We start from the raw sequence: 14,420 nt of genomic DNA, 5'->3' as shown, positions 1-14,420 counted from the left end.
GTCCTATATCAATGGAAAGCCTATTTATTCAGCTTTCAGTAGATGTGTAAGTCTCAATTTAAAAAAAAAATGACCCTTATGACTGGTTTTGTGGTCCTAGGTCACATTTATTTCAGATAAATACTTTTCTTTTGAACATTCTGAAAAGAAATCAGTCATAGTTTCTAGACAAACATTAAGAAGCACAATTGATAATAATAAGAAATGTTTCTTAAGGTGCAAAGCGACATATTAGAATGATTTCTGAATCGTTTGACATTAAAGACTGGAGTAGTGATGCTGAAAATTCAGCTTTGAAACACAGGAATAAATTACAGTTTAAATATATTTAAATAGAAAACACTTATTTGAAATTGTAATAATATTTCACAATTTTTCATGCATTTTTGATTAACTAAATGCAGCCTTGATAAAACATTTTTTTTCCTGAAAATATCTAACCAACCCCAAACATTTAAACAGTAGTGTATTTTTATAAAGCATTCAATGCACAACTTTAATTTAGACATTCAACTGAAACATCCTGTCCACTCACTGTCCGCTCATCAAAGTGCAATATCTCTGTTATTTTGTCCTCCCCTCCAGCGGTTTCTCAGTTTAAGCATCACCCTGCTGATGGGCTCAGTGTACTGCTTGTTAGCCAGTCCCAGTATGAGCGGAATGACGGCCATGCTACCGATTCCCGTACAGGACATGATGATGTACAAAGAAGAGCTCTGCGATCTCTCCCCACCCTGAAGAGCCGTCACGGACATGAGCTGGAAGATGATGTACGGCACCCAGCAAACCAGGAACGTGAGGGACACGGCGGCCACGCATTTGGCGTAACGCAGGTTAAGCTGCTGCTCGTGGTCCGATGGCTGCTGCTGCTGGAGCCGGTCTACGGCGCGGTGGAGCTTACAGATGTTCTGGAGCTGCTTGTGAGCGATCCACAACACCCGCCCTGTCATGGCTACGATGGACAGCATGGCTGGCAGCACCAATCCACACACTTCCAAATAAATGAAGGCCTTGGGAAAAACCTGCTTGTAGGTGCAAACCTCATCCTCTTTGGAGGAGTTACGAGATGTGGATGATCTCAAGAGCGTCTCATTTGAGTCAAAGCTCTTGTTGGTGTTGGGTTCAACCCAATTATTCCATCCAAAGGCGGGAAGTGATGCATACAGCAACGGTGGGAGCCAAACGGTCAACAAGGCCAATGGAAAGCAGCGGTGAACCCAGAACTGGCTGTGGTGGAGCGGGCTGACAATGCACAGGTAGCGTTCGTAATGCACCATCACCAGATTGAAGAGGAACGACAGGAATATAAAGTTCGGGAAGATGTACATCACCAAGCAGTGCTTGAAATCCAGCTGCCGTTCGAGCGACATGCGGGGGATGAATTGCAGGGTGATGCCGGTGCACAAGTCGGCCACTAGCAGGCTCAAGAAGAAGTAGTTGGGAGTGTTGTGGAGCTGCCGGTTGCAGGCGATGCCTATTATGATGAAGAGGTTGGAGAAGATGATGATTGTAGACAGCGGCACTGTCAAATAAAAGATCAACTTCTCTGTGTTCAGGTTGTCGAGTGGATCCATGATGGAGTGATGTTCCCGGCTGCACTAAAACAGATTAAACCTTCTCCATCCACTGTGAGGTTGAATCCTGAAATCATAAGAAATATATAGTAAACAGGTCTTGCCTAATATATCAGTTCAGTTGCAAGTCAACTGTTCAAGCATAATCATTCATCTTGCAGTGCTGATGGTTTGTTTTACTTCCCTTTTATGTAAGACAGAATGAGAGTTAAAGAGACAGTTCATCCAAAAATAAAAATTCTGTAATTGATTGCTCAACCGCACGTCGTTGCAAACCTGTAAGACCTTCAATCATCTTTGAAACACAAATAAAGATATTTTTGATGAAATCCGAGTGCTTTCTGACACTGCAAAGGCAGCAAAACATTGTGGTACTCTTGAAGACTGACGTGCATAAAAAGTATTCTCGTAGCTTTATAACATTACGGTTGAAACTCTGATGTCACATGGACTATTTTAGCAATGTCCTTACTAACTTTCTGGGCCTTGAACGTGTCAGTTGCATTGCTGTCTATGCAAAAATTAAACTCTCTCATGATTTACTTAACCTTATTTAATTCAAAACCATGCTGTTGTTTAGTTCTGCGGAACAGTGTTTTTGTAGTATCATTACTGGTATCTTAGTATAGTATTTTTCAGTTTTCCATTTTCATTTTAAAGTTTATTTTTTGTATGTTTCATTTTTTCTTATTTCTGTTTCAGTTTTAGTAATTTAGTACTTAAAACAGATTTTTGCCTCATAACTAGAATATTTTTTTTATATTCTTTTGCTTTTACTTCTTATATACTATATGCTAATGTTTAATTTATTTGAAATTATGTACTTTTTAACAGTATTTTTTATTTATAATTATTTTAGTACTTAAAACAAATTTTGCCTTTTAACTAACTAAAATAATTTGTAGTATTCTTTTTTACTTTTTATTTAAAATAATCTTTTTTCTTTTTATTTGAAATTATTTACATTTTACAAGTATTTTTGAATGTATTTTTAGTTAACAGTAACAACATAATATTTTCCAAGATTTTTTTCCAACGCGTGTCATTTTCTCATATTACTAATATATATACAGAGGGTACAGAAAGTATTCAGACCCCCTTAAATTTTTCACTCTTTGTTATATTGCAGCCATTTGCTAAAATCATTTAAGTTCATTTTTCCCCTCATTAATGTACACACAGCACCCCATATTGACAGAAAAACACAGAATTGTTGACATTTTTGCAGATTTATTAAAAAAGAAAAACTGAAATATCACATGGTCCTAAGTATTCAGACCCTTTGCTGTGACACTCATATATTTAACTCAGGTGCTGTCCATTTCTTCTGATCATCCTTGAGATGGTTCTACACCTTCATTTGAGTCCAGCTGTGTTTGATTATACTGATTGGACTTGATTAGGAAAGCCACACACCTGTCTATATAAGACCTTACAGCTCACAGTGCATGTCAGAGCAAATGAGAATCATGAGGTCAAAGGAACTGCCTGAAGAGCTCAGAGACAGAATTGTGGCAAGGCACAGATCTGGCCAAGGTTACAAAAAAATTTCTGCTGCACTTAAGGTTCCTAAGAGCACAGTGGCCTCCGTAATCCTTAAATGGAAGACGTTTGGGATGACCAGAACCCTTCCTAGTGCTGGCCGTCCGGCCAAACTGAGCTGTCGGGGGAGAAGAGCCTTGGTGAGAGAGGTAAAGAAGAACCCAAAGATCACTGTGGCTGAGCTCCAGAGATGCAGTTAGGAGATGGGAGAAAGTTGTAGAAAGTCAACCATCACTGCAGCCCTCCACCAGTCGGGGCTTTATGGCAGAGTGGCCCGACGGAAGCCTCTCCTCAGTGCTAGACACATGAAAGCCCACCTGAAGGACTCCAAGATGGGGAGAAATAAGATTCTCTGGTCTGATGGGACCAAGATAGAACTTTTTGGCCTTAATTCTAAGCGATATGTGTGGAGAAAACCAGGCACTGCTCATCACCTGTCCAATACAGTCCCAACAGTGAAGCATGGTGGTGGCAGCATCATGCTGTGGGGGTGTTTTTCAGCTGCAGGGACAGGACGACTGGTTGCAATCGAGGGAAAGATGAATGCGGCCAAGTACAGGGATATCCTGGACGAAAACCTTCTCCAGAGTGCTCAGGACCTCAGACTAGGCCGAAGGTTTACCTTCCAACAAGACAATGACCCTAAGCACACAGCTAAAATAACGAAGGAGTGGCTTCACAACAACTCTGTGACTGTTCTTGAATGGCCCAGCCAGAGCCCTGACTTAAACCCAATTGAGCATCTCTGGAGAGACCTAAAAATGGCTGTCCACCAACGTTTACTATCCAACCTGACAGAACTGGAGAGGATCTGCAAGGAGGAATGGCAGAGGATCCCCAAATCCAAGTGTGAAAAACTTGTTGCATCTTTCCCAAAAAGACTCATAGCTGTATTAGATCAAAAGGGTGCTTCTACTAAATACTGAGCAAAGGGTCTGAATACTTAGGACCATGTGATATTTCAGTTTTTCTTTTTTAATAAATCTGCAAAAATGTCAACAATTCTGTGTTTTTCTGTCAATATGCGGTGCTGTATGTGCATTAATGAGGAAAAAAATGAACTTAAATGATTTTAGCAAATGGCTGCAATATAACAAAGAGTGAAAAATTTAAGCGGGTCTGAATACTTTCCGTACCCACTGTATATATATATACACACACACACACGTTTGTTTTTCTGAATTGTGGGGACTTCCATAGACTTCTATAGATTTTATACTGATCAAACGATATTGTCTATCCCCTAACCCAACCCTAACCCTAAACCTACCCCTTACAGGAAACATGTTTGCATCGTTACACTTTCAGATAAACATCATTTACTATTTTTAATAATTTTTTAACATTGGGCCGGTCATTTTTAATTTTTAACCGCAGGCCGGTCCCCACAATGTCTAAAAATTTCAGGTTTTACTATCCTGTAGCAAAAACAAGTACACACACACACACACACACACACACACACATATTTAAAATAAATTTTTAGATTCTTGAAAATTATATAAAAGATTTATAAAACTGGCCTGTATGACATGCATGCTATTTTTCTAGACTTCTCAACATATAAATGATAAATTTATCATAAACAGACTAAAATTAAGTCATTGATACCATTTACCATCCCCGTTGCCAAAAACGTATTTTCTTCTTCTGACAGGGTGACTTAAATTTCAGTGTGTTCCTTGTAAAAATCTATTGTATGATGTTGAGAAGTACACCAACAAAGCTCTGAAATTATTGAAAGATTCTGTTAAAACATTTTGAAACAACATGGCTGTCATTAAATAATGACCGAATTTTCATTTCATTCCTTTAACATCTGATCATTTTGAATTCAATACCCAAACTAATCAGTCTGTCAGGATTTACTCAACCTCATTTCATTCAAAACCATGCTGTTGTTTATTTTTGTGGAACAGTGTTCTTGTAGTATCATTACTGCTATTTTAGTATTTATCAATATTTTGAATTATTGTTTGTATTATTTTATCTTTCATTTTCATTTTGAAGTTTTTGTTATTTTGTTTTGTTACATTTCTTTTTTCTGTTTTTTGTTTGTTTGTTTGTTTTAGTAATTTTAGTACTTAAACAGAACAGATGCCTTCAATTAACTAAAATAATCTTTTAATATTCTTTTTTACTTCTGCTAATGGTTTATCTTGTTTGAATTAACATACATATTTTAACATACAAGTGTTTTTTAAGTTTTAGTTTTAGTAAACAGTAACAACACTGCTGTGGAACATCTTTTCCAATGCATGTAATTTTCTTATAGAATTAAAAAATAAAATTTTGTAAAACATTTAAATATATATATATTTTTTATATTTTTGAAAATAATGTAAGAACTTTATATATGTAGTGTGTATGGCTTGCATGCTATTTTTCTAGACTTGTCCACATCATACAATACATTTTTGTGAGGAACAGGCCAAAATTTAAATCACTGAGATTATTTACACCTAAAGGATGCATATTGGTACCTCTAGCGTACATTTTAGTATTTTATTTTTAAAAAGGTGTTTTATAACTTTTCAAATATTTAAAATTATATAAGAAAATGAAATGCATTTGATTAATTTATATTTTTATGTTCCACAGCAGTGTTGTTAGTGTTAAGTAAAACTAAAAACTAAAAAATACTTAGAAAAAAACTATGTTAATAGAAATAAGTTAAGTTACATTAGCAGAAATAAAAAAGAATATTAAAAGTTATAGTCACACTTTATTTTAAGGTCCAGTTCTCGCTATTAGCAAACCATTAACTACGGATTTTGCCTCAATAAACTCCTAATTTCCTGCTTGTTAATAGTTAGTAAGGTAGTTGTTAAATTCAGGTATTGGGTATGATTAGGGATGTAGAATATGGTCATGCAGAATATATGCTTTATAAGTACTCATAAACAGCCAATATGTTAATATGCATGCTAATAAGTGACTAGTTAACAGTAAGAATTGTTCCCTATACTATAGTGTTACCTAAATTATTTAAATTAGTTGAAAAAATCTGCTCTAAAACAGAAATACAAAAAAACTCAACATCCAAACTAATCATTCTGTTAGGAATTGACTTTCTGCTGATCAAAACATCTGGTATATTAGCCGTTTCTTTATCATGATGCACAACTGACACTCAGGAACACGTCTTATACGCTGCTTGTGGTAAAGCAATGTGGATAAAAAACTACAACCAAAACTGCCTGACCACAATGTATCAGAGAGCATTTTTAACTTTCTCACTGGTTTTAATAAGCCATTGCTTCACAATTGCATCCAGCTAATGCTTAAATATTCATATAGGTTCATGTTTCCATTTATATTAAACAATGGTGGCATGACTGCTATCAAATGTCTATTACTAGCCAAGCCAACTTTCCTCTTCATTCAAGGTGAAACTGAAGTTCAGCGATGCTTTGTGTTGATTTTGGTCTTTGATTTTTACTTTCCCTTCAGGATAATGAACGATTCACTCTTTGAAAATCAGTACAAATTATATAATCATATAATCAAACAACTATAAAACAATTACAGAGATAATTAAGAGATCCAATGCTCTTTTATGCAAGAGTTTTTAACTAATTCAACAATATATAGTCGACATAAACATGAAGTTTTGTGGTTTTGAAAAACTTTGAAGAAGAAATGAGCATCGGCATATTTTCTAGCTCACTAATAAGCAAAAATAATCAAAATAGTAATTGATCATGTGACAAATACTAAGACATTTTTTATTATTTTACCTAAATGATTATATTGACATTTGTATATATGTGTAAGTAATTTGTAATGTAAAATCTTGTTTTAAATGAGCAAAAGATGTAAAGTATGAATGTTTTAACGAGTGTGCTCAGACTTTTGTAACCTAGTGCGCTTTAATAGCTTCGCTAGCGTGAAAGAGGCAGTGAAACTAAAAGAAAAGTCTCTTCCAAACACTCACCTTTCAAATAAAGTCAATCTTCATACAACAGACACGCGTAAGATGTTCCAGCCATGTGTGAATCAGTGACCCTGTGAGGTTCCTCTCACATCTAAACTGTGTGTGTTCCTGTCCTCTTTCTCTGCACATCAGTAGCATTTGTGGACGGAGATCTGAGCAGTGCTCACAGAAGTCAAAGAGCAAGCGCTCGAGCAGGATGCTTCTTAAAGCGACAGTGACCTCATTCTGACTTCAGCCAAGAAGCATCACAGGAGAGGTATTTCAACTCAGGAAGCCACAGTTTACTCTCAATTTATGAGAAATGTGGGAGGCATGGAAACATTCAATGGTGATTTCTAATTGAAGAGTTCAGATGCTAAAACCTCTAAGTGCTTTCTGAAACTTTCTTCTAAAATAAGCATTTTTTTCTGGCTGTGTTTGTGTTCAGTTATTTCACTTCAGTGGCAATGACAAGAACCTATTCATTGCCATTAAAGTGAAATTAGTAATCCTACACATAGGAGCCTGATAAAAATGCTAATTTAAGAAGAAAATTTCAAACGGCACTTAGAAGCTTTTGCGTGTGAACTCTTTAATTGTATATTTATATCATAAAAATGGTCAAACTTTAATCACATGAAAGAAGTAGTTTGTACAACTAGTATAAACTAAAACGAGAGCGTCACATATAAATTTGTACTAAGCAGAAAGAAGTCTCACCAAGGCTGAATTTGTTTGATCAAAAATACAGTAAAAACAGTAATATTTTGAAACATTATTCTTTTTTAAAATAGTTGTTTTCTATTTGAATATATTTTACAATGTAATTTATTTCTGTGATGCAAAGCTGAATTTTCAGCAGAAAAAAAGTCTCACCAAAGCTGGATTTATTTGATCAAAAAACAGTAAAAACAGTAATTTTGTGAAATATTATTCTTATTTAAAATAGTTATTTTCTTTTTGAATATATTTTTAAATGCAATTTATTCCTGTGATGCAAAGCTGAATTTTCAGCAGAAAAAAGTGTCACCAAAGCTGCATTTATTTGATCAAAAACAGTAAAAACAGTAATATTGTGAAATGTTTTTCTGATTCAAAATAGTTATTTTCTATTTGAATATATTTTAAAAAGTAATTTATTCCTGTGATGCAAAGCTGAATTTTCAGCAGAAAAAAGTCTCACCAAAGCTGCATTTATTTGATCAAAATACAGTAAAAAACAGTAATATTATGAAATATTATTCTGATTCAAAATAGTTATTTTCTGTTTGAATATATTTTAAAATGTAATTTATTCCTGTGATGCAAAGCTGAATTTTCAGCATCATTACTTCAGTGTCACATGATCCTTCAGAAATCGTTCTAATTTGCTGATTTGCTTCTTGAGAAACATGTCTTAGTATTGAATGTTGAAATCAGTTCTGTGGAAATGGTTATACATTTTTTTTGATGAATAGAAAATTCAAAAGTGCTGCATTTGTTTGAAATACAAATCTTTTGTAACATTATAAATGTTTTTTAAAAAAACAAAACGCACTAACCCCAATCTTTTGCCTGGTAGAGTATATTTCCAAAAGCAAAAAATGTGCATGAAAGTATAACAAATGAAGTTCATGTGAGCCGTGCACTATTTTTCAAGTCTTCCGCAATCATACGTTATGAATAATTGGGTCGTTGTTCACTTTTTCTGTGTGACAGGCAAAAAGACAGTTGCTGTCAGTGACTTGCCGTGACATGTCTAAATTTGCCATTTTATAATATTGTTTGGTTTAAATTTAATAAAAATTACAAAAGGGTGAGAAAATGATGGCAAATTTTATTTTGGGTGCAATGCATTATGTCTTAGATCCATGCAAACGTTATTTATTTACTGTATATATTCAGTCTGCACAGTCTCTACTGTATTCTAACAACAGAAATGGATGAGAACAGCATTCAGTTTGCTGAGAAAAAGCAGGCAGGCGACAGTCAGGCTTGCTTTGCCTGGTGCCACAGCAAACACATTTATCAGCCCCTGTGTCATTTTCCTATGGTTCCCCTCAGATGGCCCCGTCTCTGAGATATGCAGCGTCACAAGTGCAGAAACACACACATCGGCATATACACACGCTCTTAGGAAAAACACATAAAAAGAAAGAGTCAGTGTGACGTAATTAAAGACGCATTGTGCTGGTTTAGATGGGGTGAGGCATGAGGACAGGAAATGGACACTTGGACATTCTGGATGTTTCCCTGTGCGGTCAGTAGTGAAACACAGTCGGGGATGGAAGACATCGGTCATCTGATGTCAGAGATTTCCAGACACCTAGACAGAAAGAGTTATGGCCACATAACAAACAGTTTCCAAACTTGCATAATTGTTCAAGGTGTATTTTTAGCCATGTGAGGATTTAAAGGTCTTAAAGGGATAGTTCAAATGCCGATTTGCTGCTTAAGAAACATTTATTATTAATGTTGAAAACAGTTGTGCTGATAATATTTTTGTTCTGACTGTAATTGTTTTCATTGTTCTATGATGAATAGAAAAATCAATTTCATGCATACTTGCTGAATAAAAATATAAATTTCTTAAAAAAAATCTTACTGACCCCCAAACTTTTGAACTGAAGTGTATATACATTTATATTTTATTTGACATTCATGCATTTATAAATAATATTTGGTTTTTAAACAATCGTAAAAAATAAAAAAAATACTAAAATTATTCTGAAAAACTGGATATTTATAGAAATTTAGCCTCACCATATAATGTTAAGTTAAATTGTAAAACTTCACTTTAATAACATTTTTAAAAACTATAATTATATTTTTATTTATTTATTATTGGTAACACTTTACAACAAAATTCATTAGTTAACATTAGTTAACTACATTAGTTAACATGAACTAAGAATGAACAATACTTTATTATTAACAATACAGCATTTATTAATCTTAGTTTGTTAATTTCAGCATTTACTAATGCATTATTAAAATCACAAGTTGTGTTTGTAAACATTAGTTAATGCACTGTAAGATGAACAAAAAATGCATTTGTATTAACTTACATTAACAAAGATGAATAAACAGTGTAATACATGTATTGTTCATTGTCCGTTCATGTTAGTTAATACATTAACTAATGTTAACAAATAACACCTTATTGTAAAGTGTTACCAATATAATAAATATTCACTCATTTTGCTTGATATGGTGAAAACCATGATTTTCTAGTTTGTTTGTTTTTTTATATATATATATATATATAAAGTTCAAAACAACTGAATTTATCTGACAGATTTTTTTTTGTAACTATATACATATATATATTTTTTATGTGTCCTCCTTACAGAACAAAAAACTAAAAGAATGAATAAATAAATACATACATACATACTTATTTACTTCCACCTACTGGCAAAACATCCCATTGCTAGTCTCTATATTCTGGCCCTATGTTGCATCCTTTATGTATGCACATGGGATTTTTCACCTTTTTTCAATCTACTAGGCAATAATTGTAAGTTAAATAATCCAAAAAGTAATTGCACACCTCTCCTCACCAAGCTGCATGATTTGAGGTACAATTAATTAAGTAGTTGTAAGTTGTTTATATATACAATGTTTAGAATAATGGCTTAAATACTAATGTCACATATAAATAATCAATTTTCAGCTATAACAATGGGTACTATCTCATACAAACAAGATGCAAAGAAACAATCAGAGCATCACAAGTTGGACAACAGAGGAGATACTTTACGTGTTTGGCCTCAGGAGCGCAAAGGTTGATGGCATCGTCTCGTAAAGCCTATTTTTCTTCCCAGTAGCTTTTTCAGTGGACCTCTGTAGTAAATATACGCCCAGGAACTATAAAATGAGAAAAATGTTTAACCACAAATTTTATACATGCCAAATGCCACAGTGACAAGCATTAAGAGCAGGAAATAGGGTAAAGGCCAAGCACTTCACGTCAGCCAAATGACTTTACCATGGCTTTTTGCAGTAGGAGATACCCATCTGACAAACACAAAACTCTTAAGTAATTACTATAAAAAACCCATCATACAAAATATCCACGAGTGCAGAAACAATATATCCTACTGTATTCTCTTTAAATCACATGTTGGCGGTGTGTACGCCGTATGCTTCAATTATTTGTTTACAAGAAACTCTACTCTAATGCCTGTAGTGGGTTGTTTTATTTTTTTCCGATTATTTTATTTAATTTGTTGCAAAATTAATCCTAAATTTTTAATGATATACTGTAACAGTCCTGCTTTAACTGTGATTTAAGCAACTATATTCTCATCAGTGCACTTTTATCGAATCTTTATATGCTACAGGTTTGTTCATTAAGAATGCATTGACTTTAGCATTTAACTTCATACTAAAAGCATGTGGAGCATCTTAAGGATACATTATTTACTGCCAAAGGCAGTTTTGTGCAGGAACTGAGATTGATGAGTGTACAACACCATCTAGTGGATAATTTAATGAGTACAGCACCATCTAGAGAAGAGGTTTGCAACTGGTTAACTTTACAATACCTGGTGAGAGATATTCGTTAGCATTCCCATTCATTTCAATGGTACCAAGTCGGTACAGTTTATACCTCACATTTATCAATATCAGCTAGATAGCTTTATAAATGACTCATTCTTAAATTTCATGTTAAAGAATTGTGTATTTTTAATACACTAATTGTGCATTTTAATGATCAGTTCTTTTAATCTCATATAGTATATAATATATGATAATGTGTATTATTTATATATTTATTGTGTAATATTTATTTTTATTTTTATTTATTTTATCAAATCAACTAAATCTGCCATTCTGCCATTATATCTTCGCCATATCACAGTCTTAAAAATGTAAAAAAAAAAGAAAAAAAGAAAAAAAATAATAGAATTGCCTCTAATGTTTCCTCAAGAATAATTATTACAATTATTGTGCATGTAACTTTCATGACCTCATATTAATTTATTTGCTAATTTGCAATATTTATACTTTATTTTTCAAAGATAAATAAAAAATAAATAAATACATAAAAATTGTAATAAAATACAGACAAGATCTAAAATATAAACTACAAATATATACATTTTAACTTAAAATCCTAATACTCATTCCATTCTGAAATGTCATGTTAAAAAATGTGTAATTTTAATACATTAATTGTGTATTTTAATGATCAGTTCTTTTAATGTCATATAGCATATAATATATGATAATTTGTATTCATTAGCTGCATTTGGTGATACATTAAACAACTAATTTGCCATTCTGCCATTATATATTTGCCATATCGCATAGTCTTAATTTTTTTTAATCAAATTAATTATTATAATTAACTAATTAAAAATTAATAATAAATTCAATTATTGTGCATGTAATTTTCATGACCTCATATTAATTTAGAGGCTTATTTTCCAAAAATTTAAAATTAAAGTTATTTTTCACTGTAGGACCATTAAAATGAAGTAGTGAAATTACAAATAAAAAATATGAATAAATATATAAAAAAAATAATTAAATATACAGAGAGCATCTAAAACATAAACTACAAATATATAAGTTTCAACTTAAAATTCTGATTTAATAAAGTCCTGAAGTTTATGAAAACACTAATAACATTTGAACCTAAAATAGAAATAAAATTAAATGAAAAATGTATATTTAATATTTATCTATTTATTATTTATTTATTTATTATAAAATAAATAATATAAAATAACTGTTTTTAAATAATTAAATAAATGAATGAATGAATGAATCAATGTCTTGTAGTTTACAGAAAGAATTGGTATTTTACAAATGCCCATTTGTAAACTACGCTTGTCTAAGCATTACTATACTGGTTGCATGTTTTTACTTTTTGACCAATAGAGGGCAGGCTTTGACCATATTTAAATTTAAAGTGACTGAAAGAACCACCGACATTCTTTCAGGTGACTCTACAAGTTAACACAATAAAAATCATTGCTCTCAATATAAATAATGACAGCTTCTCATATAAGCTAGTTGGGTTCATTTATTATGTCTTAAGCAATATTAGAGATTGTATTATGGAGGTATTTTGTGGCATTGATGGATGCATATATGTACAGTCCTGAGAATTTGTATTGCACTCTTGTAGTTATGACTCTTCCTGTAAAACTTAGTTTTGTGAAGCCAAAACAATAGACAATATCCTGAAAAGTGAAGCCTAAACGACAGTTTTAAATACCAAACGAACCTTAGACTTGGCCCATTATCCATTAATCAAAAGAAGAGGCAGGAGAAACAACATTTTCTCTGTCTGAACTGCATTTGTGGCTTAAGCACATTCCTAGTGTCTTCTTGAAAGGCCGGTTGTATATGCATAGAGCATGAGGCCCTCGCTATAACCGACCCCTTTGAAAGGGCTGCCAAATGTCGGCTTTGAGTCAAATTCCTCACATCACTGCCGCCCATGGCTTTAGCGTCGGGATTAAAGGGATGATGGTTATTGCTGCAAAGCCCCTGGATTTCAAATGTCAGCTTTCTTAACACCAAACACAATTGTGTCTTAATGTCCACTCGAAACTTGAGCTTGACCTTTGACTGGCCGATTCCTGAATCGGGTTTACTCAAATACTGGCTAAAAGTGACGTTAAAACAGCTAGACGTAACAGCAACAGAACAGAATTAGAGCTATACAGTATATATGTATATACAGTGCCTTTCAGAAGTATTCATACCCCTTCATTTTTTTCATGTTTGATGTTGCAGCCTTATGTTAAACTGCTTTAAATATTTTTTTCCCACATCAATTTACACTCCATACACCATAATGACAAAGCATACAAATGATTTGTGATGTACAGTTGAAGTCAAAAGTTTACATACACCTTGCAGAATCTGCAAAATGTTCATCATTTTACCAATTTAAGAGGAATCATACAAAATTCATGTTATTTTTTAATTTAGTACTGACCTGAATAAGACATTTCACATAAAAGTTGTTTACATATAGTCCACAAGAGAAAATAATAGCTGACTTTATAAAAATGTAGTGTAATGTTCTTAATACTGTGTTGTTACCTGAATGATTTGTCCTGAACAGTTAAACTGCCCACTGTTCTTCAGAAAAATCCTTCAGGTCCCACAAATTCTTTGGTTTTTCAACATTTTTGTGTATGACTGTATGATTTTGAGATCCATCTTTTCACGCTGAGGACAAATGAGGGACTCATATGCAACTATTACAGAAAGTTCAAATGCTCACTGATGCTTCAGAAGGAAACATGATGCATTAAGAGCCAGGGTGTGAAAACTTTTGAACAGAATGAAGATGTGTACATTTTTCCTATTTTGCATAAATATTTTTTTCATTTAGTACTGCCCTTCAGAAGCCTTCAGATACTTACATTTCCCATAAGACA

At 33.1% G+C, this 14,420-nt stretch overlaps 1 protein-coding gene across 1 annotated transcript; it reads right to left on the bottom strand.

Annotated features, from left to right (window-relative positions):
• Positions 1 to 249: 249 nt before the first annotated feature.
• gpbar1 (G protein-coupled bile acid receptor 1) lies at positions 250 to 7,227 on the bottom strand. The gene is made up of 2 exons (XM_051119048.1): positions 7,054 to 7,227; positions 250 to 1,641 (listed from the first exon to the last, which is right to left on the bottom strand). Exon 2 carries the CDS (start codon positions 1,572 to 1,574, stop codon positions 546 to 548), a length of 1,029 nt encoding a protein of 342 aa, XP_050975005.1. The 5' UTR covers positions 1,575 to 1,641; positions 7,054 to 7,227; the 3' UTR covers positions 250 to 545.
• Positions 7,228 to 14,420: the final 7,193 nt, after the last annotated feature.

The sequence above is a fragment of the Labeo rohita genome, chromosome 9, assembly GCF_022985175.1.
Source record: "Labeo rohita strain BAU-BD-2019 chromosome 9, IGBB_LRoh.1.0, whole genome shotgun sequence".
NCBI lineage: Eukaryota > Metazoa > Chordata > Actinopteri > Cypriniformes > Cyprinidae > Labeo > Labeo rohita.
The sequence above is the reverse complement of the archived record's forward strand: the minus strand, read 5'-3'. Positions and strand labels throughout refer to the sequence as shown.

What these genes read in the sequence shown, in the direction of transcription:
- gpbar1 (XM_051119048.1), bottom strand. Translation starts at nt 1,574, where the DNA reads ATGGATCCACTCGACAACCTGAACACAGAGAAGTTGATCTTTTATTTG.